General features: G+C 47.8%; 2 protein-coding genes and 1 long non-coding RNA gene across 6 annotated transcripts in view; 1 reads left to right on the forward strand and 2 right to left on the reverse strand.

Annotated features, from left to right (window-relative positions):
* Window positions 1-48: 48 nt before the first annotated feature.
* LOC137141096 (uncharacterized) lies at window positions 49-7,999 on the reverse strand. Its single transcript, XR_010916535.1, has 3 exons — window positions 7,892-7,999; window positions 5,623-5,694; window positions 49-256 (listed from the first exon to the last, which is right to left on the reverse strand). It is a non-coding gene; the product is annotated as an uncharacterized lncRNA (long non-coding RNA).
* LETMD1 (LETM1 domain containing 1) lies at window positions 7,842-21,321 on the forward strand. Of its 2 annotated transcripts, XM_067529944.1 has the most exons (9): window positions 7,842-8,049; window positions 9,600-9,751; window positions 12,135-12,250; window positions 12,640-12,722; window positions 14,149-14,335; window positions 15,268-15,369; window positions 16,042-16,194; window positions 17,441-17,537; window positions 19,855-21,321. In XM_067529944.1, the coding sequence occupies exons 1-9, from the start codon at window positions 7,910-7,912 to the stop codon at window positions 19,923-19,925; spliced, it is 1,101 nt and encodes a 366-aa protein (XP_067386045.1). In that variant the 5' UTR covers window positions 7,842-7,909; the 3' UTR covers window positions 19,926-21,321. The 2 variants fall into 2 exon arrangements, with proteins under 2 accessions (XP_067386045.1, XP_067386046.1); XM_067529945.1 differs by lacking the exons at window positions 7,842-8,049; window positions 12,135-12,250 and having other exon boundaries at window positions 9,727-9,751.
* A 509-nt stretch (window positions 21,322-21,830) lies between these two features.
* The window catches only part of CSRNP2 (cysteine and serine rich nuclear protein 2), a 33,994-nt gene continuing 29,224 nt past the window's right edge, over window positions 21,831-26,600 (reverse strand). For all 3 annotated transcript variants that reach the window (XM_067529940.1, XM_067529938.1, XM_067529939.1), the window contains exon 5: window positions 21,831-26,077. In XM_067529940.1, coding sequence (XP_067386041.1) covers window positions 25,205-26,077 — 873 coding nt within the window. In that variant the 3' untranslated portion in view covers window positions 21,831-25,204. The remainder of the gene's footprint in view (window positions 26,078-26,600) is intronic.

Genomic DNA, 26,600 nt, shown 5'->3' on the forward strand with positions numbered 1-26,600 from the left:
GCCGGCACCGCCCCCACCCAGGCCCCGCCCCGCCCCTTTGGCCCCCCCCGCCGGCTGCCCCCTATGCTGCGTGATGACGCACAAGGGTTATGCGGACGCCGGTGCGTGCTTGGTGCCGCGCAGGCGCGCAACTTGGGCCTCGTGGTGGTGTCGCGTCAGGTCACAGGGCCTCGTGATGCAGCTTCTCCGTGGGGACACTGAGCCTCTCAGTGTAGCTCCACCTTGGGGATGCAGGGCCTCCTGGTGCAGTACCGTGCTGGGGGAACAGGCAGATAGTGCTGAGGTGCCTTGCCTAATAACTCACAGCAGGATGGTGGCAGAGCTGAGACTAGAACCTGGGTCTCCTCAGACCTAGTCCAACAATATTGGTTGGCCCTAGTGATCGATGGAGATTGATGGGAGAGCGACACTTTTTCAGACCCACCTCAATCACAGAGGAAGCCAGATCTCTGCCCCGGGAAGTTCACAGCCTAATCAGACGACATGGGGGCAGGATCTTTCTTTAAAGCTCTGCCCCTTTTCAAAAAAATATTACCCAGGCCTCCATGTCAACAGAAAATCTGAAGTAACCAATAGAGCCGCATTTACCCCAAGGGCTAGAGGGATGGGTTTGGGGTAACTGCTGCCCATCGTTGGGGAGCCCCAGGTGAAGTGCTTTGGGTCTGATTTTGAAAGGCACTGAGCAATCACTGTGGCTGCTGAATTCAATAGCAGACCAGGTGGGTGAGGTGATATCTTTTTTGGGACCAACTTCAGTTGGTGAGAGAAGCGTTGAAGCTACACAGAGCTCTTCTTCAGGTCTGGGAAATGTATGCAGACTGTCACAGCTAAATACAAGATCAAACAGATAGTTTAACATAAGTAGTTAGCACATATTCTAAGGGACCAATCAAGGTGAAGTGGCCCGTTAACATCTCCCCCCCCCCTCGCTCCACAATCATAGGACAAAAAGGGGGCTTAGTAGGTTACAGACTGTTGTAATAAGCCATAAATCCAATATTTTATTAAACCCATAATTTTAATGTCTAATAAAGCTATGAAACTAAGCTCCCAGGCTTGTCTGCTCGTGTTGGGCAGTTTTCCTTTGAGGATGAGGACTGATAGATCAGATATAGGGTGATCGCTTTGTGTTCACCCATGGGTGATACAGTGTTTTTGTCTTTTGTCATTGATCGTATTTCTGTGTGCATTCATTCAAGAGCGTAGGGATAGCTGAGGGTACACAAGTGCACAGGCCCCCCCGTCAGAGGTTGTCTCAGCCCCTAACTCTCCTTGAAATCAATGCAAGTTATGCACCTAAATACTTTTGAGGATCTTGGCCTTACTGTGTCAAGTTGGGGCCCTAAAATCAGTGGCCACTTTTGAAAAAAAAGTGGGTTTAATTTCTCCATGCCTCACTTTCCCCATCTGTGCAACAGGATAATACTTCCCCTGCCTCCCAGGGGAGCTGTGAGAATAAAGTCCCAGATTCTTGAGGTCTTTAGTCACCTAACACTCATTTACATAGTTGGGAGACATTCAGATACTATAATTATGGGAGCTATGTAAGTACCACGATAGACCGAATCCTTCTTCTTCATACAAGAACTCAGAGGTCAGAGACAACTTGATCAAGACAACTAGGTACATGAACTTTAAGACAGCTGCTTCCAGAGCTACGGCTCTACTGTGCAGAGTTTTTTCTGTATTTAGACTTGAGGAGATTTTCTTAAATTAGACTGAAATTATTGCCAAATCCTGCACTGTGTGAAACTACAAAGAATGTCATATTTATTTAACTCCCAGCAGTGTGTCAGGAAATGCTGAAAAGTGGTTATATTTGTATTTGCTTGATTATTTGTATTACAATAACATCAAGAGGCTCTGACCAAGATGGGGCCCCTTAGACAATCCCTGAGAAGACCTCCCAATTAAAGAGAGGAGGATGGAAGGGGGAAAGGCACAGAAAGAGGAAATGCCTTGCCCAAGGCCATGCAACAAGTCAGTGGCAAAGAAGAGAATAGAACCAGAGCCCTGGCTTCCAGGCCAGTGCCCTATTCACTGGATCCCATTGCCTCTCCAAACAACAAATGTGGAGTCTAATAGTTAGAGCAGGAACTTTGGGAGTCAAGACTCCTGGGTTCTCTGCAGACCTATTATAATGCATTTATGGCAGGATCCTTTACTTTGTTCTTTACAAAATCATCTGCAAAATCATCTTATATAGATTGGCTAACAGAGAATACTCTAGTTCTTCTAAAACATATTAAAAACCTGTTACATGATTTAAAAGTCTATTTTAGCCTTCCCTGGTTTATTAGTTAACTTCATAAAGCATAAGTGCTTCTCTCTGCCCCCATTAAATATACTGTTCAACATTAGCGCTCTGTTATCTAGAGATGGTAGGAAATTTTCCAACAGAACATTTTTCTGTCAGAAAATGCTGCAACATATAGATTTTGATGGAAACCAGGCAGGTTTTCTGCCAGCTTGCCTGCCTCCCTGAATCCATGACAGCTCACCTGGTGGGCTGCCACAGAGCCTGGGGAGACGGGACCAGACATTTTCAACAAGTTCCTTTTCAGTTCTTCCAAAATGGAATCTTTTAAAAATATCCTTCCAGTGGATAATGTCACCTATCTGACTTTTTGTTGCGACACGGAAGGAAATTTTGATTCAGAAATTGAAACTTATGTGGGAGGCAAATGCTGGTTCCCACACAGCTCCCCAGTGACTTGTGGTTAGTGAGATCAAATCTTTTAAATAATTATTTTCTGAGAACTATCATGCAAATATAAATAGTGTCACCTTTGTAACCTATGATTGGGAGACAGTCAGAACAGTTTTGGGGCATGCATCACTGTGGCAATTTCAAATGTCCATACATGCTATATGTTCCCCTATCTCTGTTTCTCCACCCTGCAATTTTATTATAATCCACCAAAACAGACCTGCTGTTTCATACTATCTGATCACTGACAGAACAGGGAATGCTAAACAGAGAGATCAAGCTGTGTGTTAAGGGCAGATTAAGAAAAGAAAAACTTGTCACCATAAGAAATGGCACCTTTGGAAAATTAAATTGTATGCCACAGTGCACATAACACATGCTTACTTGTACTCATGCAGTAGGGGAAAGGGAGCCTTGCAGACAAGTAAGCAAGACCAATTGTTGGCTTTTAGTTAATGTCCACAGGGGTTTGGAGAGAATAAAGTTCATTATATTTCCCTGCAGCTTCAACTTTTCCTGAGCAGACAAGAGTTGCAATGCTGATTCCCTTTTGTTTAAACACATGGGAGCAAAATAATTACATAAGATGTTATCAGGGAAACAAAACCACTGAATCCAGCAAAGATAACTAGGCAGCAAATGTATGGAGCTTTTTGTTTCCCTGCAGTGGCCTCTGGACAAAAGAGCAAATTGTACATTTTCAGTTGGGTGTCAAAACTTCCCCTGCATGTCTGCAACCCTGAGAGATAAATCCCCTTCCTGGCAGGATGAGACCAACATCATCAAACTGAACTGGAAGTTGTAATTGCTAGGAATAAAGGGTTTATCATGCTGGATAAGGCCCAAGGTCATCTAGTGTATCATCCTGTCTTCGACAGTGGCTAACCCCAGATGCTTCAGAAAAAAGAAAAAAAAAGTACTAGAAGCCCTGCAGTAGGCAATTATGAGGTAGCCTACTCCCAGGGAAAATTTCTTCTTGTCCCGCAATAGTTTGTGCCTTGGAGTAGGAAGATTCATGTTGCTTCCAAAACTCTTGGGTTGTTTTATATTTTGATAATCTGACCTAGCTGCCAGTAACCTTGTTAAATATCAACATCAGCGTGTTGCCCATGAGACAATGGCTGCTGCTGACAGCGCATAGGAAGGGCGACAAAAATACTTTGTTATTTGAATAATGCTCTCTTGCTTTGAGAAAATATACACCTCTATAGGAGCTCAACATAGCAAGGAAGCATGGCTCACCCTCTGAATTAAGGAAACCACAATTTAGGAATGAATTTCCTAGCTCTTCGCCTCTCTTCAGATTACTTACCCAGCTCACTGGTTGGAGAACTCTGGTCCAGAGTATATTTCTTAGTCATTATGCAAAAGCAGCTGTGCCTCTTAGCCTGCAGCTCCTGGGAAAGAATAGTCCAGCCTACTCTGCTGTTGTCTTTATACAAGTGTCTCCCTCAATAAGATAAGGGTACTTCAGACTTGCCTGGGAACTGGCTGGCATTGGGCAGAGTTGTTCAAAAGCTTAGGAAACCAGTTGGAATTTGTTTTCCAAACACTATTAACTTTCTCTTTGTCTTATCGTTGTGAAAATAACTGACAAGTTGGTTATTAATGGGTAATTAATTGGGTATCTGAAACCTTGATCCAGAAGATATTCCCTAGTACAAGTGACTGAACTTGTCCACTGTGGCTTACACACTCCCCTGGACAAATGTTATCATTATGGGGAGCTAAATTAAAAAGCCATTTGGTAGAACTTTATGTACCACTCTGGCAATTAACTGCATGAGACATGCTGGACTCTGCTCTGAAGGGGCCATTTTTCTGACAGATTAGAACCAAAACTGGCGCTGCTGTACGTTTTCCACTTGCAGTACGTGCAGCGCTGATAGGGCAATCAACTGTTTCATCAGCTGGGTAAATACGACGCAAAGTATCATCGATCAATGCTGATCTGAAAGTTTCGTGAAGACTGAATTTATCAATCGATGACCCGGAAGCTATCAGTAAAGCCAATAAAGGCTTCTGTGCATTTCTTCTGATAAGCAAAAGCTGAATGTGCAAAATGTGAGCTGCCATATATCCACTGTGACAGACTTATTGTCCAAAGGGGCATGGGAGGTGAGCATTGTGCCACCTCAGCCTTTCCCCATAGATGGTGGAATATATAAATGTACTTGGTTCATGATGGCTATGAAGCAGCCACAGGGCCTTCTCAAGTGGCAGGATGGACTGACACAATATTGCTCATGCCCTTTCTTACTTCCATATCGCAGTAGTTGGGCATGTTCCTATCACACCCAACAGTCTTCCACTAATAATTTTTGGAGATAGTGACAACTACTGTAAATTACAGAAACTAAACCAACATCCTTCAATTTCAGTAAAGCCTTTCAGACGTCATTGGTAGTGACCTAAGCATAGGAAAGGGAGCCATGATTGCAACAGATACTGCCATGGCATGCAGTATCTTTAGGAACCACACTATTAAATTTATAAATGGTTGATGTATGATTGTGTTCTGCTTCATGGGGGAGGGTAACCACAGCTTCCCCAGGAACTAAAAACAGTGGGAGGTGATTAAGGTAAATCACAGACTAAAACTGTAGAAAAGGACCACTGCTGGGAGTGGTTTGCATACCCTGGTTCAAACTGGGTTTTCCAGAGACTAGGAGACAAAGAAAGGGCTTTTGCTACAAAAAGATGAGCTTGAACTGACTCAGGGCCTTCTTTCTGATCCAGCAGCAGACAGGACCTTCTGTCCAAAGATGAGGTGGGGGCAACCCTCACGGAAGGGTTGGAAGGACTTTGACCTACTAGTGCCCCAGAACACTGATGGTTGACCTCTGGTAAGCTTTTAGCATATTGGAACTGTTTTTTTTGTTTTTTTAATGTTTTATCTGTAATGCTTTTACCTTAAGAAAAATGTTCTTGCTTGGAAAGGGCTGTCTGGTGACATGACTGCTGGCAATACACTGTGCCCAGTCCTAGGAGAGAAAGCAAAGCAAAGGTACTGGTCTTTAGGCAGACTGACTTGCTGGGGATATCACAGTATAAGGCAGGGAGCAATGAAGCCTTAAACCCCCTGGTCAGAAAGGAGTGGGACAAGGATCTCTACCCAGTGACAGGGGATGGCTGCAGACCTGACTGGGAATCCTTGGAGTGGACCATGGAGGGTGGGCCGCAGGTGCGGTTACTCTGAAATTATGACACGTGGCTCTGATATCGATCGCCTTCTGTGACCATAGACAAAATATTTCACCTCTCTGCCTTGTAAAATGGGAAGAACACTCGCTAATATGGCCAGAAGTATGTGAATTGCTTAGTGAATGTAAAACCCACTGAAAATTTAAAAAATGCTACTGAAGTGCTAATTGTTATTAAGACCATCCCAGAGCAATGATGCAGAAAGAGTTAAAGCCAAACTACCAATGATGCCACTTCCAAGTTCGTTTCTGAAAACAGAATTGCACAATTTGCCCCATTTGAGAAATGCAGGAGCTGTTCATCAAGATATTTATAAATTTGGTAGGCAAGATATACAGTTATTTGCATAGCATCAACAACATGCTAGGCACTTGTGCCACTGCATTTAGATGTTCTCTTTTGTTGGCACTAAGAAAACCACATCTAAAGAGTTGAGGTATCCAGTGGAGTCCTGGCAGAAACAAGGGAAGGTGTAAGGATGAGAGAAAGAGGGAGGGAGGGACAGGCACAATTGGACAGGAAGAGGGACTCATGGAGAAACAGAAAAGAGAGTGAGTTTTACAGGTGGGTTGGGAATTGTTAGAAAGTGGAATAAAGATCTTGCATGTCTCAGAAATTCCTAGAGATATGATTTAGCTCTGCAGTTCTTACACTATCACATGCAGTGCCACTAAGGGAAAGTCTCACACCCTTGTGTGGACACTGGGTGACCACATAGCAGGTATGAAAAATCAGGACACTTTTTCACAGGGAGGTTGGTGGGTGGAAAGGGGTATAGTTGCATATATAAGACAAAGCCCTTAATATCAGGGCATCTGGTCACCCTATGTGGATGTGACAGAACGTACTTTTTGAAGTCAGGGGAGTGGTGTATAAAGGCGCTACTAAGGATTAACCTGCTTTATGGCCTCATGCTGCACAGCCATAATCTCAAGTTATCTTTTGGCATGACTGTGCAAATGCTCACAAAGTGCAAAGAGGACAGAAGCCTGGGGTCTCCGCAGACATAGGATTGTGTTTACCCAGGGCTTTAAGCACATGCAGGGCATCTACCAGAACATTCAAGAGACAGTTCCTGCCCAGAGGTGATCAGTCAGACAAATCTACATTATGGGTGCTACAGCAGCACAATTACAGCACTGATACCACTGTAAAGCTGTAGCGCAGACGCTTCCTACCATGAATGTTTTTCTGTTGCTGTAGGTAATCCACCTCCTTGAATGGCAGTGACTGGATTGACAGAAGGCAACATCAGCAAAATTACCTGGCTGGTTATGCAGGGTGGCAATCGGGGCACAGGAGAGCTCTGAGCATCCTGATCTATGCACAGGCACGAGGCGATCACTGCCCCTTTTGCAGGGACTGGCTCTTCCTAAATGCACCCCAGGGTCTCGTGAATAAAAGTGATCAGCGCTTCACTCAAAGAGGGGATAGGATTTGCTGCACCAGGTCCCACGTGGGCTGTTGGGGGCATATGCTTCCCCTACCTTGGGAAGGGGTAAGGGCCAGAGTACCCCACCCATCCCCACATCTAGGAAGGGGCCTTCTTTGCCCTCATTCTTTCTCCTCCTGCCAAGGAGGGGGCTTGCCTTATTACCGCCTTCCTGCCCCCTGCTCCAACCCTGGCTCCCCCCTCCCCCTGCTCTCTGACCGAGGGGGACCACATCCTTCCTCACCACCACCACCACATACCTGACCTGACCCGACCCGACCCACTCCCTGCCCAGGCAGGGAAGGGACTAACTTCCCAGTAACCCCCACTGCCCCTCCCACCACCTCTTACTTCCGCCTATAGTCACGTGCTCACGGAAGCACGTCCGCCTATGGTCACGTGTATACCCGATGCGGGAAGCCCCGCCCTTGCGCAGGTCCCACCCAATCAGCTCTCGGGCCCGCCCATCGCCCACCTCCCCGCTCCGCGGCAGCCGCGGCCGCGCGATAACCTTTGCTCTTTGTCCCTTAGGGATGTGACCTTACCTGAGCGCCGTTGCCAACATGGCGTTGTCCAGGCTGGGCTGTTGCCGGGGTGCTCTGCGCGGGGGGCTCCTGGGCGTTGGGCCCGTAACCGGGCCCGTCAACTGCCTGTGCCGGCTCCTGCGCCCCCCGGAGCCGGGCTTCGCTGGGAGGGCGCTGAGGTGCGTGAGGCTAGCGGGTGTCAGGGGCCGGCGAGGGGCCGTTAGCTCCGCCTCCGCGCCCCCCCCACAGGAGCCATGGCCGTTGGCCCCTCCCCCCGCAGCTACCCCCAGTGGCGGGAGGTGGCCGTTGGCCCCGGCACGCGCCGTGACCGTTGACCCCTCCCCCGGTGCTAGCTGCGTCCGTTGGCCCCTCCCCCTCCTGCCGGTCTCCGTGGTGATAGCTCCGCTGTGCCCAGGGGCCCTTCCCTGCCCTGCCAGCTCTGCCCAGGGGCCCCTGTGCCCACCTCGTGCCTCCTGGGGCAAACTGGGCCCACTGACCATTCAGCCTCTGTGCCCCAGCCCAGCTGTGCCCCCTGGCGCCTTCCTCTTCCGTGCTGAGGCTCCCTCCTGCCGTTATCACTCCCCCTGAACCCCCACTGTGCCAGCCTAGCTGGGCTTGCTGGCTCCCTGCTTTCTATAGGATCCCCCCTTGCCAGTTCAGCTGTGCTCGTTGGTTCCCGCCCTTTTCACACCAGCTGGGCCTGTTCACCCTGGGGATGGGTTGGGCAGGGCCCCCACATGGGGGGAGGAAGGGTATACTTTACTGGGCCCGTAGGCCCGGGGGGAGGAGGGTCTGGCCCAGCTGCAACCTTCATTATGTGTGCAGGAGAGGGCCCGTGTTACAAGTTTGTACTGGGCCCAAAAAAATTATGCTTGGGCCCTGGGATGGCCGTGGAGAGTTTGGCAGCTGATACTGTCTGAATCGTTGGATGTCAGGTTTTTTCCAGGTGGCTCTGGAGGCAACTTTGCCTCTTGCTTGACTGCATCTCCCTGTTGCAGCTGGATGCTCATTAGCTGCCATCATGTAGCTACTTTGTGGAGATGGGCACCTCAGCCCACACATTTAGGAGCTACTGAAGCTTCTCAAAACCCTTTTGTAACATAGAATCATAGAATATTAGAGTTGGAAGGGACCTCAGGAGGTCATCTAGTCCAACCCCCTGCTCAAAGCAGGACTAACCTCAGCTATATCATCCCATGATCACCTTAGGTTTCCTTCTCAGAGACAGTAGACCTGATCCATCTCTCACTTACACTAGTGTAAATCAGAAGTATCTGATTATTTCTCTGGGCCCTGCAGAAGCCAACACTGCTATAGAAAAGAGTTGGATTCTATTATGGTTCTGGAATCAGTAACAGAATTGTTAGCTAAAATGCAATTATTAGACTACATTCTGCCCTCAGTGGCACAAATGTAACAAGACAGAATCTGAAGGCAGTGGTGGTGCATAGGTTGAGCTGAAAATGGAATTTGGCCTGCAGAATCTATGTTACTGGTACCCATAAAAATGAAATCCCTGTAGAGTTCTCTCATTTTCCTCACTGTGGGTGCTTTTTGCACAATTATTGAGGCTTTGCATCAAATGACTGCAGCTCTAGCCTACATCCCTACAGGGCTTTGCTGATTGGCTGGAGTACATGTACATTCCTCTTTACAGCCTCTCTGTGCCGGGTATGGAAAGATCACTTGGTTCCTATAAGATTTTTCTGCCAGTTACTTTTTGTTGCAGGCACCCAGCATGCTGCATCTCTACAAAGACAAGCCCCAAAGCCCTCTTTGCTGCTGTCGTATCAAAATTCAAATATGCCAATGGGAAATATGAGAGCTTTTTGGAAAGGACATTCCCCCGCTTCTATGTATTGTATTCAACTTTTCTGAAAGGTAGGTCTGAGTGGGAGAACTGATTTCTTTTATTGGTTATAGAAAAGGCCGGCTCAATAATTTTAACTTATTTTTTGATAGCTAAAAGGATACTGTAAGACTAAAGATCACTTTTGTTTTATGAATAATCCTTAGATTTTTGCACATGAAAGAATTTTTAGGGTGGGATTTTCAAAGTCAATTTTCAAGTCCCTTAAGCAATGGATTGAAAGGCTCAGCCTTAACATATCATTTACTTATTAATTATGCTGCATCTTGGATTTTTTTTGCATTTCAGCTTGCACAATGAAAATACAATAGGTAGTTTCACTTTGTTGGTTCAGGCTGTTTGGGTAATAAACACTCAGGCAAATGTTTTTTAAAAATTGTAAAACTTCTTAAAACCATGACAACTTTTCTATTAAGGTTTGTAAAATCTTCTCACATATCTAAATTTTGTGTCTAAACTGGCAGACAGTGTTGCTTTGAAAACTGCTATTTGTTCTTAACACTGTATCAATAATATTTAATGTAGTGCCAGCAACTGGAAGTTGAAGCTAGACAAATTCAGACTGGTAATAGGGCATACATTTTTTAACAGTGAGGGTAATTGGAACAATTTATCAGGGTTGTGGTAGATTCTCCATCACTGGCAATTTTTAAATCAAGATTGGATATTTTTCTGAAAGACATGCTGTAGTTCAAACAGGAGTTAATTGAGGGAAATCCTATGGCTTGTGTTACACAAGATGATCACCACAGTCTCTTGGACTTATATATGATATGTTGTTTATAAAGGCTGGACCAGTTTAATGATATTAGATATTAACTGTGAGATTTAAAGACCTTTTGTGTATCCAAGTGAGTTGATAAGGAGGCACCCTCCCCTTGAAAAAAGGTTCAGTTTTAGTCACTCTGTAAGGGGTTTGTCTGCCACAGCCCCTCTGCTTTAGGTCCTCCCTGTCCAGCAAAGGACTCAAAGACCCTTCAGTTTGCAATCACCAGTGCTTTTATTTACAAGGTGTACATAAATTCCCACTACCTTACAGTGCCTTGCTTCAGCTAGCAGTCTCTGGAGCTGCTCAGGGAGACAGGCAAAGCCTCCCTTCCAGGCCAGCATATAAACCATCCTGGCTCAGCTGGGCAGCTGCTGCCCCTTGCCTAATCAAGCTTGGGTACCTGCTTAGCCTGTGTAAGCTGACAGCTGCCTCCCCTCAGGTAATCAGGCCACCACCTAGCTAACCAGCTGTGCTGCCCCTCAGCTATAGAGACTGGAGTGATGGGGGTAGCCAGGGGGTCACCCCTCAGCACCCTGTTACACACCCAATCACTAACAGGATAGAGCAGAAATAGAGAGGTTTGGTAATGGGCAACAAAAGTGAATTCCATATGGGGAAGAGTAAAAAGGTTCAGACCACTTGAGAGCAGATAGATAAAAGCTGACATAATAGATGGATATAACTTTGGTAGCCTTTCTTATTTATTTTTGAACAAGACCAAGGGGTCACCCACTGTACCTGAAAAGGAACAGAGTTAAAATTAATAATTTTAATGCCTTTAAAAAAAACACTTCACAAAATGCATAATTAACTCATGTAACTCATTGCCATAATATACTAAGGCCAAAAGCTTAGTAGGATTAAGAAAAGAATTCAACATTTATATGGATAATAAATGCCCACTGTTCTAGGATAAGTGTAGAGGGTGGGATTTTCAAAGGGAGATATAGATTCTTAGGCACTTTTGAAAAATCTTGCCCTCATGTTTTAGAACTGAGGAAGAAACTTCTCTCATGCATAAAATCATTAAGGCAGAAGGGTCCATTGTGTGGGTTTTGTACCTTCCTCTTAAACATTTGGCCCCAGCTCACTCAGACATGGGAGACCAGATTGGATGGACCATTGATTTGATCTGCTCTGGCACTTCTTGTTTTGATTTGAAGTCAGAATTGTGTGTGTTTCCCGAGGAAACAGCTAATTGTGTATAACCGCCTTTCCTCTTCCACACGCACACATCCTCTACAAAATCCTGTAATGTGATGATGGGCTACTCCAGTTTGCAGCCTGTGCTACCCAAGTGTTTGGATCAATCAGGTGAACTGCTCTCACGTTCTGCAGATGGCTGCAACAGTTACTGACATTTGGAAGACCTGCTGAAATTTTGATGGCTTGGGTCAGATTTTCAAGCCCCTGTTCTTGTTTTTCTCTTCTATTCTCTGTATAACTCTGTGTGGAGCACAGTCTATGAGGGACAATGTACAATGCGTCAAGTTGTGTTGTATTGCACTCTGCTGCTCAGTAACCAAACTAAATGAGGATATAAGGGATTGTGAAGGACATTGTAAAGGGATCTATGAGGCAGAGCAGAGCTCCAGGCCTGAAAGTAACATCTGTGTTCTGTACAGGATTTCAGACATTGTTTTCAGAAGCAAAGGAAATAAGAAGAATCAGGTTAAACATGTCCCTTAAAAAGATCGATTTTCATCAGCTTCCGTACAGGGAGATGGAAAGACTAAGACAGGTAGGGTCCACCTTTTGGGTTCCTGTTTCTTACTTTGGTATCTGTAAGTTACGCTAGTGACTTACCCCACTTATGATTCCATGACTGAGAGAGCATGCCTGGCTTTTAGGGAATGGATTTGCTGTTGACACTGGGTAGAATTTTTGCTATTTCTATGAATGGAGGGCCAAGATGCACACTTTAACCATGCCGCCAATAGCATGGTGGCTTTTCAAGGTATTTAACCCAAGGAAGCCTGGGCTATAATGCTCCTGCCACTTACAGAGCATTTCTTTTTGAGAGTAGGGTAAGAATGCTGCTGGCCGATCTGAGACAATCAATTAGTTTTCAACTGCATTGCTGTAACTTGCTATCAAGTCATAACTGTGTTTGTTTTAATTTTTGGTCAGTTTCGCAGGGACCTGATCAAGGCCATTCCTATTGGGCTTCTCGCCCTTCCACCTTTTGCCAACTACTTGGTCTTTTTGCTGATGTAAGTATGTCCTTTACCAAGCCTTTAAAACATTGTTGAACAGCCTGTTGCCAAGTCCTTGCTCTGAATAGTGACCATGCAGAGGCTCAGATAGTAACTGAAGCGATTAGTCAGTGGAGCTGATCTTTCTCTTTGGGCTCCTTTCTTCTCTTGTCTCTCAGCTGACACTTGTACTATTCCTGGTTGTCTGATGAGGGGGTTTGCTACAAAGCAGCTGTCTTTGTTCCTCTGGAGACTATTTTTTGCAGCAGTTAAAGCTACATTAATATTCCTGGAAAATGATGTTTCTGAGCCTGATTTTTTTTTCCAGTGTAGTTCTTCAGTTGCTTATCTAAATTGAGCCAAGAGGAAAGAATCATTAACTTGTTGTTTGTCTGCAGACAAACCATCACCTAGGTTTCAGGAACTACATGGAATCTGAATGTTTTCTATCAGAACGGAGTTCTTCCTTCTGTACATATTAAAGTTCCCACTTCTGTACTAACCTCCGAAAAAACCCAGGGCCTTGGATCTCTTGGGATATTCTGCTCTCACTACATTCGCACAGGTTCTGTGGCCCTTGTAGCAAAAATAAATCCAGATTAACAAATCAAATAGCATAGTTTTTGTCTGAGGAGATTTCTGCTGCATTCTAGGTCCCTCCCCAAGCCATTAGTTCCTTCTTTCTAACCCTAAGAACAATGCACACTTTATATTTATTGGCACTTATATGGTGCTCATCACTGTAGCATCTGAATATGTCTTCAGTAAACAGTCCGGTGGATACTTGGCTGTAAAAGTGGCCTCCTCACATGCACCCATACTATCTGACTTCTTTCCCAGCTATCCCACCCAGTCCCCTTCCCTCTCCACCCCCAAGAGCCTTGAATGCCCCTCCTGCCATGCAACCTTCCCACCTCCTTGCACAGTCCTGGCTATACTACATTGTGCTCTGTGAGTTAAATAATACAGCCAAATGACCAACAGATTATTTATCTAGTATCTTAATGAAAACTTAGGGCTTCTTTTCAGTGAGGTTTCTGTATCATCAGAGCTCTGGAGATCTTTATACCTGCATACTGGTGGACCTGGGTCACAGCTGTGGTCTAGATGGGACTGGCTGGAGATCATCCATGCTGCTCCTTAACTGACCTGAAGGGCAGGCTCTTCCCCGTGCCAGGGGCTGAGTGTGCTGCTTTTGTGGAGCACCCAGCTCTGGACAGAAAGAACTGGGAATCAAGCCCTGGTTTCCCATGTGACAGGTTGGAGCAATAATCATGGGGCAAGATCCCAGCACACTCAGTGTGTCTCCTGTTTGACAGTGCAGGACATTACTGCTAGGCCACCAGCCTGGCCTGTGACTGCTGAGTAGGAGCTGCCTGTTGGATTTTGTGTATCTGTAGGGGAAGCTCAGTGTGTCACCTCTGGATGACCTTTTCTTTCCAAGGTATTTGTTCCCAAGGCAACTATTGATACGCCACTTCTGGACCCCAAAGCAGCAGTCTGAGTTTCTGAACATTTATCATGGGATGCGGAGAGAGGTGTACCCAGAAATAATTGATGGCTTAGTGCAGGTGACTCGTTTTCTAGCTGATCAGCAGCTCCGAAACCAGATGCAAGAGCTCTGCAACAAGGTAAATAACACAAGACCTTCTTGTCCCCATGGGGATGGCTCCATAGCGTCAGCTGCTTCTCATCATTAGCTTATAGCCTCGCTATATTTGGGGACAGGGGATCAAATTGTGTGGTGGACTGCGCTCTATGTAATCCCACTGGAGTCAGTGCAAGATTTGGCCTATGGTTTTGGAGGGATTTTTTTACATCTGAAACATCAAGTTTGTCTGCTAGAATGGGAGTCGCATCCAGTGGGTCTAGGATTCCATATCTGTCTTCGATGGGGATTGAGGCTCTGGTTGTGGGTCATCCTGTGTCTCTTTATGACTTGTCCTTTTGCTCCTCAGGAACAAATCAAATCCTTTTTAAGAAGGTCTGGCCCCTCATTTCTTGCCTTTCAGCATCCTCTGCTTCACTTGCTGTCCATGGGCAGACAAATCCCACTGAATTTTCATTGTTCTAACCCCACAAAAAGGAAACCTTCTAAATCTGTTATGCCCTAGTGAGTTACAGAGACGAATCCAAAGGTCCTTAAGAGGTAGAAGAGCTACTCTTGGGCTAACAGGCATGTAGGAATGCAGTTTGGGAGGTGGAAGATGCCTCACATGTGAAACCCCCTTATAACATGCAGAAAAGTGCCCTGGTTGCATTGGCTTGGAGAGAAATCCTCAGTGTTGGGAGGGGTGGTGGTGGGGGGGGTCAATGGGGTGATTCAATTGAGACCATCCAAGCAGAGAGGCATTTCTGCTTTGCTGTAGGCTGAGCGTAAAATGGCAACAGATGGCATGTCAATACCACGACTGGGGCTTAAAAATGCTGCAAGAACAGGGCAAGGATGGATTTCCATGGAGTCCTGCTGAGTCCTCAGGAGATGGTGTGAGAACAAATATCTGTCCGTGGGAAGTATCCGGGTCCCTAATCATGAACAAAAAAAAATCTTTGGCTCTTCAAGGTGCAGAGCGGTTCCCATCCAGAGGTGGCGAAACTCCTGGCTGTGAGAAGCTTGTTTTCAGGACATCCCCTGGGCCTGCAAAGGCTGCGCATTTGGCAAGTGGTACGTGTCTCTCCCCGCAGAGGCTGCCTGTGCTATTGGTTAAGGGGATCGTAGGGATTGGATGCATATCCGTGCTGAGGACAGAGGCAGCACGCTGTGCTCTGAAGTGTCATGAAGCAGCCTGCGATGTAAGGCTGCTGTTTCACGATCCCTTCTGCCCACTGCTTGCTGAAGGCTTGGTCAAGCCAAGATTAACCTCACCTCTAAGCCTGAACCTGCCATGGACAATTATCGCCAATAGCTCTGCTGGCTCTTGTGCCTTTGCGTTACCCACTATCCCGTTGCCTCCTTGGTGAGGCGGAAGACACTTCCACTTGGTTGAACCTTACCAGGGCCATGTACATAGTGAGCTTACAGTGGTGCCGCTGTACCAATGCAGCTGCACCGCTGTATGGATGCTTGTGTAGCTGCTCTATGCTGGTGGGAGAGAGCTCTCCTATTGACAGAATAAAACCACCTCAATGAGTGGCAGTAGTTATGTCAGCAGGAGAAGCTGTCCCTCTGACAACACTACCACTTATGCTAGTAAAATATATGTTGCCCAGGAGTATGTTTCTTTCAGATCCCAGAACAACATAAGTTTTGCCAGCGTAAGTAGAAGGGGAGACATGGCCCAGGTATCCTTGAGACTTCACCGATTTTTCTTGCCCTGATTTTCATTCCCTGCCTCAGAAAGCCTTGAGCCGTGTCCTGTTCCTGACTCCTCACTTACCAACCCTCTTCCTGAGATACCGGCTGCGGAGCCATGTGTTGGAGCTACAGCATCTGGACCGAGCAATGCTGAAGCTGGGAGCGAGCGAACTGTCTGACGAGGAAGTGAAAGTGGTGAGACGGAGTCCGCCCCTTTCACCTTGTGCTGGCTAGTTTAGAAAAATGAGATTCCTGGAACTCTATTGAGTAGAACTAGATACTGTGGCTTTTCTCTCGCTTATTAGCAAAAAGCCTTGTGTGACCGCTTCGTAGTAGTGGAATTTGATGTGGTGTGTTATAAACTGGTCACTGTTTCTCCTGGTCCATCAACTGCTTTGATGAACCAACTGCTGTTTAGGCTCAGACCCCTGCAGATAACTTGGAGCTTGATCCTGACTCAGACAAAACGTCCAGTGAAGTCAAGCAAGGATCACAGGCTCAGGCCCTGTTGTTTGTTCTGCTGCTTAGCTAGTGCTGGGAAAAGAGGAAAGTGGGTCACTGAGTTTCAATTGCTCAGCTCCAGAGATGCATAATGAGCCAAGAAGAAATGAACAAATCAGTGGGTTTCCCTGCTTGAAGTATGTATCTGGGGGAGGACAGCTATGCTACACCTAGGCCCCACAAATAAGTCTTCCTCAGCAGAGGGAGAGGGCAGGAATTGGAGGTGAGGGTCATAGTTATCGATGTTTTCTTTGGGGGAAAGGATGCTTTCCCCATGCCATCTCATGGATGAAGCAACTGCAATAGCAAAACTACATGGTATTTTGGTCCCTTAACATATTTATTCAAATACCCCAAAAAAGTAACTGAGCCTATTTCTTCCTATCAGAAATAAACCATCCACCTTGTAAATAAGCCTCACAGCAGGAAGTCAGGATAAAGAGAGAGTTAGTGTGCAAGAGACACTGGAGTAACACCTGTGAAATTGACTAGCACCCTGAATACACTTTAAAAGGGCCTAACGTCACAGTCCTTGCCGCACAAGGGGTTGCCTTAGTATAAATGTTAGCGCTTCACCTCCAACAGCATAGAGGGAGTATAAAGCAGTCCCTGGGGGAATCTTTCTAGTGGAAGGTCAGAGCAGGGCTGGATTACATGTCCCTGTGCTATTCCCATCCACCAACCATTAGGTTCCAGAATAGGGGCATGCAGATGAAGTACTCCGGTGATTCTAGGCTGTGGAGCAGCAATGGGGCTGCTCTAACTTACACTGGGGACTAGGGTAGCCTATGGTTTAAAGCCTCTTTTATCCACTTGTTCCTGGGCTGCCCTTCCTGGGAGTCTCAGTCCAGATTCTGGCCCCTTGAGTTCACTGAAATGAAAGCTCCTTGGTCTGTACATCCCTGCAGTGACACTTGCTTTTCTCTATGGTGGTCGTTAGGCTTGTTACGTCCGTGGCCTGAACTCCACCCACCTCAGCCCATCGGAATGCCGAAAATGGCTGAACCAATGGCTGCAGTTCTCCAGTGCGCTGAACGGTAAGACCAGTAGAGCTTAGCCTTTCTTGGCTGTAAACATTCCTCTTGTGTGTGATGCAAATTCCGGAGGGCTGGTCTCAGGCAATGCGCCTGATATTGTGTGTTTGTGAGATGGAAAATCTAAGCTGCAGTTGTGCGGCACAGAGAGTTATGCCTTTTAAAACAGTTGGAGCTTCAGGGCTTTGTGAATGCCAGCCCACAATAGGGAGAGGCAGGCATAATGGCCCAAGCCTGAGATCTGAAATTTCTAGTTTCCCGGCAGCCACAGATTCAGATCCCAGCCCTTCTGTGTTTGGAGGTGGCTAAGCAGAGTCCAAAGCCATTTACTGCTAGGTGAGACCTTGAACCAGCTTCTTGCTGGTTGGTGTGGGCACTGAGCAGTGTCCTTCCATAAGGTTAGGGTCTTGCTCTGGTGTCTTGGGACAGCCTCGGTTATGTGTGCATTTTAACAGAGAGGAGGGCTCTCATGCTGCAACACCCTCAGAGTATTGCAATCTTAAGAGTCTTCTTGGCAGCAGACCTTGAGCGGGGGTAACACGGGGAAGAGGAATAGTTTTTTCAAACGAGAGTTTCCCAATCTGAAGAGACAAACATCCAAACAACTTTAACTGGGCTTGGCCAGTGCATTAACTGCAGCTTCTGGGGCTATTCGGCCATGATGCGTGCTAGGGTGGCCAAACGGCGATAGAGCACATGTCCAAAAGCACTGAGCCTCCATGCGACAAAATGGCAGTCTCAATAGAGTACGTACGAGGCTTCTCATATCCCTTGTGCCCCCCCAGTTAATGGGTTATATCCCTTGTGCCCCCCCAGTTAATGGGTTAGGATCAGCCAATTCGTTACAGCTTCCCCCTTGCGCTATCTCCTTACATCTAGCCCGAGGAGCGAGATAGGACATGCACAGGGTAGGGAGTGGAAATGTCAGTGTGTTACTAGTGGCTTTAGTTACACTACTAGATTCTGAGAAGTGGCTGCTGTCCAGAAAGATTCTCTCCCTTCCTTAGAGGAAGCATGTGAGTATCTCAACCCATCAAATTGGGGCCCACATACAAACAAACTGAGCAGCTTTTCTTCTGGAATCATTTGCTTCTTGCCAGCCTCTGATCAGTAACTTGGCAGGTGGAGATCGCCAATGCCAGTTACCTGCCGCCACCTCCTCCCTCATCTCCTGTCAGGTTTTTGGGGAGCGGAGCTTGAATTTTAAAGCATCCAGGAATGAGGCAAAGGGGCTAGAACTCCGTGTCATGGCAATGCTGAACTTCCCTTCAGGCTGAATCTGAGCTGCTGTGTCCAGAGAGGCTTGGCCAAGCTCTTTCTTCTGTCAGGATGGTCACTCAAAGGATGATGCAGAAAAGCTTAACATGAGTGCTCTCAGCTGGTCCTGCTGCAGATTTATTGGGCAAACATGGGGAGTTCCTGGCATAAATCTGTGGCCGAGAGGCTGTGGTGAAATCTGCAGTTCTCTCCTTGGGCTGTAGTTCCCTTTTGAACAATGGTTTTCAACCATTTTTCATTTGCAGCCCACTAAAAATTTCAAATGGAGGTACGGCCCCTTTGGAAATCTTTGATGTGGTCTGCAGAAACCCAGGGCTCTGCAGCCCAGAGGTTGAAAACCACTGCTTTCGAGGGTCTGTTGCAGGCGTAGGCAACTCTTGCTTTTGGGGAACACGCTGCTTCCTCCTCACAGCTGGCATCCAGCATTATTTTAAACACGTATCTGGGTGGACTGTTTCGGGGGTGGGTGAGAGGTGTCCTGGCTGCAGAGCCTGATCTCTTCTAGGTTTGTGATCACTGCACTGTGTAGGCGTTATCCCTTCCTCTTTAGAGGATTTGGTGCAAGAGCCAACTGGGGATTTGTTCCTTCACCGATAGTGCTGGTGAAACACGAGTCTGTATTGTTCATGGGTGATGAATGTCATATGCTATGATGACAACATGGGTGTAATAGGGTTCATTACACAACAAGTGTATAGCCTAGAGTAGGATGGCAGGAAAACTTTCAGACTTTCTTGATGCTGCTGTGGCTAGCGAGGGAGAGTGTGGCAGTCACAGGGGCCTGAGTGAAATGTGAGCCTCCCTTGCTAAATGCTGCTGCAGTGTCCCAGACATTTGTGTCCCACCATTGCGCAGCTGTCAGCCATCCCCTGAATCCTTGCAGCAAACTAAGGATAAAATGGCTGGTTACGTTAGCTGTCACCAGCTACTGTTTCCTCTCACCTCTAGAACTGCCTTCTGCTAGGGACAGGGGGTCCTGCCAGCAGTAGCATGGATGAGCTGGCTGGGGAGGTGTGCGATAAACATGACTTTGTGGTTTCAGATTCGGAGCTCTCGCTCTTGGCACACAGCATGATCTTACTGTCCACCAACTACCTGGCAGCCAAGGAGTGATGGCAGCCACAACAGCAGGCACCGACTTCAACTGTCAACCTCGTGCTAGTGCTGGTGGTTGCAGCGGGGTAGTTTTTTGCTTGCAGTGGAGGATGGAGTCTGGAATCTAGTGAGAAAAGATCTTGCTTTTTGCCTGCCTGCAAGCCTCTCGATCCAGCTCTAAATAATACAGCATGGAAGAGTAAAACCCTGCCGGTGCCAGAGACGAGCACAACAACCATCTTTACCTTACATACACCGCCAACTCCTCGCCAGCAAGAACCTGCTTTAGCTCCCACTCACTGTGGTAGATTCCACAGTTTCTGAATGTGTACAACTGGCCCTTGCTGGGGTTGGGAGTGACTCTGCACTTCTGAACCATGCGCACATCCCTGCTCTTCACTGTCATTTTCCACGAGAGACCATGTAGGTAGGTGTCTTTGGGGTACAGCCAGGAGGCTTGGCTTTGCTATTATCGCCTCAAACCGTGGCACTTTAAACGTAATCCTGTCCAGCAGAGAAAGCTAATCTCTCCTCGCTTTGTAAGCTTCCCTTGGGAGGCTCCCACGCGTAATTCACAGCAGTGGGCATTATCCAGCTACGTTCCTCGTTGCTCCAGGACCTCCTGTAAAGAGACAGCAGTTGGGGGCAGCACTCTTTGTTTTTCCTGTTGAGTTGTTTTGACTTTATTTACTATGTAGTTTTAGAGATAAGGTGAATTTTACTAGGAGGGGCTATGGGTGGAGCTGCCTAGGGCTCAGTAAGTGACCTGCCTTAATGTTGAGCATCTGTGTTTGTTCAGTTGTCTTTTTAGTTCACAGCAGCACCCTGTTAATGCTTGAACTGCAGCTATTCCTTTCTGATCTGGCTGTCTGCTGGAAAGAGATACAGGCCAGTTGGGAACAGTTAACACTTCCACCCTTCTGTCACTTAGCCTGATTTTCAGAGTTTGAGCATCTGCAGCTTCCCCTGACACCAGGAGGAGCTGTTGCTACTGAGTCCCTCTGAGGCTCAGGCCACTTTGAATAGATGCCTGTAGTTACCTCACTCTGAAAATGCTGGCCTACATCCTGTTGCCACAGAAATAAATGCTAACCAGCACTTCCCTGTTAAAGGCATGGTCTCAGCTTCATTTTGTCACTGCAACAACTTAAGTTCTGCCTAATTAAGCCTGAACTTTCTGCTCAGAGAGAGAGGATGTGGGAGCCAGAAGACTGGTCAACATGAGCTCCATCCCTGTGCACTTTAATGCCAGAAGCTGCAAGTTGAGTTTAAGGGATTTTTAAAAAGTTACAACTAGTGTCTTAAGTTCTTTATGGTGGCAAAATGCATGAAATGTCTGTCCAGTGAATTAACTTTCAGCTGTGGTACTGCTACTGTTACATAAATATTCCATTAAAGACAATAGCTAATGAAAGGGCTCCGGTGCATTTGTAAAATGAGATCCTGTGAATAGCAGGATCCGGGGTGAGATATCCAATTAAGCTCCCAGCACCTGTAGCTCTGATTAAGAGAGCTGAGAATAGAGCCCTGCTCTCAGATTTTATTCTTTTAAAATAGCATGACCTAGGATGACTAACCCAGAGGAACAAGTGAGCTGTTAAAGCCCCACTATCTTTTTTTTTCCACAATGACCCATTACTAAACCAAAGCATATTCAGATTGCTGCTTAATAAAGAGTCTGTTCAGCTGAAAACATTAGCAGGCCTTGAAACCACACCGCGATTCCTAGAGGTGTGTAACGGTTACGTCACAAACAGACCTCATTTCTCTAATTTCACACCACAGCGCATCTGCTTGAATTAGGGTCAAACAGTCCACAGGCATGAGTCCCTGCCTAGTGGCTCAGAGATAGCCTCACCCCCACAACTAGCTTAAACTAGATGTTTTTATGCCCTTTGAGATGCGAACGCAAGTCACATGATGCAAGTTTGAGCATTTCTTTATTTTTACACTTAAATATTCTCTTTAAATACAGCATTATCACAATGAAAAGAACCTAAAAGGCCAAAAAAATGCAGAGGACCGGACAAGCTTTGGATTCACATTGAAAATTCCACCTGTATACAGTGTGAGGAGACTGAAAAAGTTAGAAGTAGCGAAGTCACTATTTAAATAGGAAGAGGAGCAGGGCTAGAACCAAAATGTCTCAGATCGGGAACAGGCAATTGTGATGCTGCTCAGGTTACAGCTCAATAGCACCGGAAGTGAGATGGGCTGTTGGGTGTATCACATGGCTAACAGAAGAAAGTGTGGGACCAGCATTAGTGTCACAAGGAGGGAAGGGGAGGGAAAAAGGCCAAAATGTACTTTCATTGCACTATTAACAGCATCATTACCTTTGTAAAAATAGAATAAGTCCTATTAGTTCTTTGCTTAGTGTGAGAGCCCCCATCTTAACTGCTGCCCTAGGATTCATTCTGTCATTTCTTTTCTAGTCATCCTGTGAATTTCCTCCCACCATCAGTGGGCCCCAGCCTTGTTTCATGTGTTTCATAGCATTCAAGGGCTTGGATACAAACCAAGAAGGGAACTTTGATACTAAAGATTTTACTTAATAAATGTCAGCAGACAGAGCCACTTGCTTTCTTTCCTTCTCAGAGGAGAGCTGCCCTGTTTCTCATAGGAGCAGACTGCGTGTCCAAAGCCCTTAGGCACAAGGCATCAGTCTGGCAAAGGGCCAATCCACCGTTACTCAACACCTGTCATACTGCAAAAGTGACTTAAAGCCCTCATGCAGGTTCTTGTTCCAGAGGAAAGGGATCAGTTGTGGAGTTAAGGCAACAAAAAAGGGGCAGGGAGGATGTTTGGGCTGTACGCTAGATTAGAGGATTACATTTACATGTATCACCCATGGCCTTGTTCTCAACATTTACAAGAGATGCCAGCTGTGGCTGCACCAAGTGCACGATTCAGCATTTTGTTTAGAGGCCGACTTTTGAAAAGACAGCTGGCCCTTGGGGGTGGAGGCAGGCCAGACATCTCCATCTATTCTATGGCACCTAACGTGGAATGGGGAAATAGAGAACTTAGTGATTTCATCTGTGCCCCTCAAAGCACCCCCTGCAACAACCGGGGAGTGAACACAGCACCTGCACTAGTGTGAGTGGCTCTCGTCCATTTCACAGTCATCTTGATGGGGTTGTGGCCATAGCGCCAGCAGGTAGGTGAGGGGACTGTGTGTCTGATGGTTAAGGGTACATGGATGCTGATGCCAGAGGTGGTTCATACTCTAAACCACAAAGGAAAAGGTAGTTGCTGAACACACTCACTTCTAACTGCTCACTGCACCAGGAAGAAATCAGACAGCAAGTGGATTTTAAATACCTCTCACCAGAAGCAGCACGGTGGGCTCAGGAGCCTGGTTCGCCCTAGAGATCCAGCAAGGGGTTAACGTGGAGCTGACCCATCCCAGCCTGCTTAGTATTCTTCAACACAAGTAAGTGCTATAAGCTACTTACCATAGGAGGGAAACTGAAGAAATCTGTAATGGAAGGGAGTGAAATGGACGAGATTGTTATGGCAGCCAGGCAGGCTCCCCAGGGCTCAGCTTCAAGTCTGAAGGAGAAGGGAAAGGTATTTCTGCTCTTCGCAGAAGTTTAGTGCTGGGCCCTGGACCTTCAGAAAGTACAGCGCAGAGCGCAGAGCAATACAACTGAGTCCTGGATGTTTTCTCCTTGGGCCAGGAGAAAAAGGGAACTTGGGGGAAGGCGTCTGTACCAGCTTTTTGCCACAGAAGGAAAGATGCCCGTGAGGCTAGGGACAAAAGTGCTTTTGCTACCTGCCTGGGAGGCAGGGATAATGTGGCTGTTAGGAGAGGAACCGTAGCAGTTCTGAGAAGGTGTTGCCTTTTCCCCCAAGTCGGGGGAATGTGCTGTGGCTAGAACAATAAGTACGTGCCTCTCTGCACCAGGCGGGGGTGCAAGCCCAGAGCACAGCACCTTCTCTGCCACCAACATAGTGCACCTTTGCGATCTCTGCTGAATTCAGACAGCCCTACCAGGGAAAGGGCCCATTTCTTCCAAGGACCTGAATGTTTGCTGCTCACCCAGTCACCCATGGCTGCAATTCCATTGCATGCGAACCTCTCCCCTCTGGTTTAGACCGAGCCAGGACAGAGGGTCGCTATTAAGTGACTGGATGTCAGGAAGCTTTTCCAGGCAAGCTCATGGATCATGTTCTTGGTCCTCCCCCTCCCCACTCCACTTCCTGTGCAATTAAAACAGAAAAACACTGAAATGATTAGGAAACAGTCAGGGGGCGTCCCCATCTCCACCAGGTTACCAGTCTTGACCATCCAACCTTTATACTTCCACAGAGAAGATCAACTCCACAGGAGCAGCCCATGTCCAAAGGGGAAGCTCCCAGAAGGGTTTGCCATGAGGAAGGGAGCGCACAGCCCAGCCCAGGGGCTGTAGTGTCAGTTACAGGCAAGGGGTCACAGAACAGCCCAGTAAACATTCAGCACATTTAAAAAAAAAAAAAAAAAACTTAAAAAAATGAATGGATTCCATCAAGCCCCGAAAGGGCAGGTGATGCAGTGCTGGGAGGCAGTAGGGCAGGCCAGGACAAAGCTACTGACAAGCAGGAGGCTCTAGGCCGGGCGTTGGTTTATAAAATGGCTGCATGCCGAAGGAGTAAATGTAACGAGTCATGGAGGATGGTCGATCCACAAAGCCATCTCTTCGGGGCCAGGTAAGGGTGGCAACTACTGGGGATAGAGCGGAGAGCCAAGGCCCTTCCGCTGCTGGCAGGGTTCAGACAGGAGGTTCCAAGGGCAAGTGCGGAAGCAGACAGTACAGTAGGAATGTCGTCAGTTTCACCTGGGATGAGAAGCAGGCTGGAGACTCTGCCACACACACACTTTCAAGGTCGAGATCACGGGGGAAGCGATCACAGAAAGGCCTTTCTGCTAACCCACAAGCCAAGCCCAGTGCTCGAAGGGGTGGAACAAGAGGCAGCTTTGCACTATTGCTTATAGGAGACAGACACAGATTCACATAGCATGGTCCCTGGGGGGACATGGGGGAGACACCCAGTTCCATAAATGGAGGGAGCTCAGCTGGGCCTCCTCCCTCATCTGACACACGGACCAGCCCCTCCAGCGTTAGACGCGATGCCGGAGCCTCTCAGGAGACTGCCACAAGCGCTTGGTTTCATTGGTTTCCTTTTAAGTCATCTGTACAAAGCAGCCCGGCTCCCCCCACAATTAAATATTCCTCAGCAGCCGCTGCCACTCAATAAAATATCTGTCAATAAATAGACATCAGAGAGAGCGCCTGAAGGGGCCAGGGGCTGGGTCACACGGCCAGGGCAGGCCCCAGGGAGCGCTCTTCGGGGGAAGGCAGCTCACACACTCTCTCTGGGGCCTGCTCCGGGCCAGGCGACGGAGCGATTGTGCGGAATGGAGGAGCCGCAGCTGCCCTGCAGCTCTCAAGAGCCGGGGAGGACTCCAGAGACAAGGTGGCTACTTTCCCTGTCTCCGTCTTGCTCGGAGCCATGGTTCTGCTGCAAGGCATCAGCGAGGCCACGGGGACGGAAAAGACGCTCAGATCCTTCTCATTCGTGTAAGGAGAGGGCATCTCCAACTCCTCCGTGCCGCTCTCGCCCTTCACCCCCAGCACGGACCTTTGGTCCACCTGGTAGTACACCACCGGCCCATTGTTCAAGTAGGATTGGTCGCCCACAGCTGAGGCTGCCTGCTCGGTGCTGTCTGTGAAGCACAGGACGGATGAGCCCGGAGGCAGCTGGGCTTGAATGAGGATAGGCGTAGGCAGGCCTGGGCACAGCCCCTCGGGCACAGCCAGAGGCTCCTCGAGGATGCACACCCCTAAGCTCTCTATGTTGGAGCCACTGGAGTCTTCCTCAGCCTTCAGCCTTTCCAGCTCCTCTGCTGTCTGCAGGTGCATGACAGCTGTCTCGTTCTCTGCCATGAACTCCTGGAAGTCCTGCGTCTCCGAGGGCTGCGTTCCCAGCCAGTCGTTGCTGGAGCCGTGCAGAGACTCCTCCTCCAAGGCCCGGGGCCGGCTCACCTGCCGCTTGTTCTCCAGCTCCAGCTTCATGATGGTGTGGAGATAGTGAGTCCGCACTCGGATGGGATTAAATTCTATTCGCCCGGCCACATTCCCACAGCCGTCCCTGGAGCAGCCACACGGGAAGGACATGCGATCCACCTGGGAGCAAAGGGAAGGCCAGTGAGACTACAGCGGACAACAGGGTGACGTGGCGTGAGTGCCTGTCGAGGGAAAGAGCCCAGGCTCAGGCGTTGGCGAAAGGAGACACGCACGGGGCATTTGCCATCGCACAACAAACCCTTAACTAGGCCACGTGAGCGGCTCCCTCCCTCCTTAATTAACCCTGCCGACAGAGCCCCTAAGGCTAATGGCTGATCCTTCGCGAGCGCCATGTCCCCAGTTAAACCTGCGGAGTACGAGGTGACTTTGCAACATCTGCCTGCTTCTTTCTACCAGAGCACGTGGCTCAACGGGGCTGGCGGGCAACTAGGGGCACCACATGGCTCAGACGGGGGAGGGGTCAGTGGAGGGTGGCCAGCAGCTACACTGCTCCCCCTGCACACAGCAGAGGATGGCGTGGTTAATCGGGAGCCTCCCGATCTCTCACCCTCATGGGAAAAGCTGGGGATTCAAATGCCAAGTGAGGAGGGGCTGGGCCACCCTAACAGCAGGTCCAGCCCTT

The sequence above is a fragment of the Emydura macquarii genome, unplaced genomic scaffold, assembly GCF_026122565.2.
Source record: "Emydura macquarii macquarii isolate MOO-44397 ecotype Brisbane River unplaced genomic scaffold, CSIRO-AGI_Emac_v2 contig_2994, whole genome shotgun sequence".
Classification (NCBI taxonomy): Eukaryota; Metazoa; Chordata; order Testudines; family Chelidae; genus Emydura; species Emydura macquarii.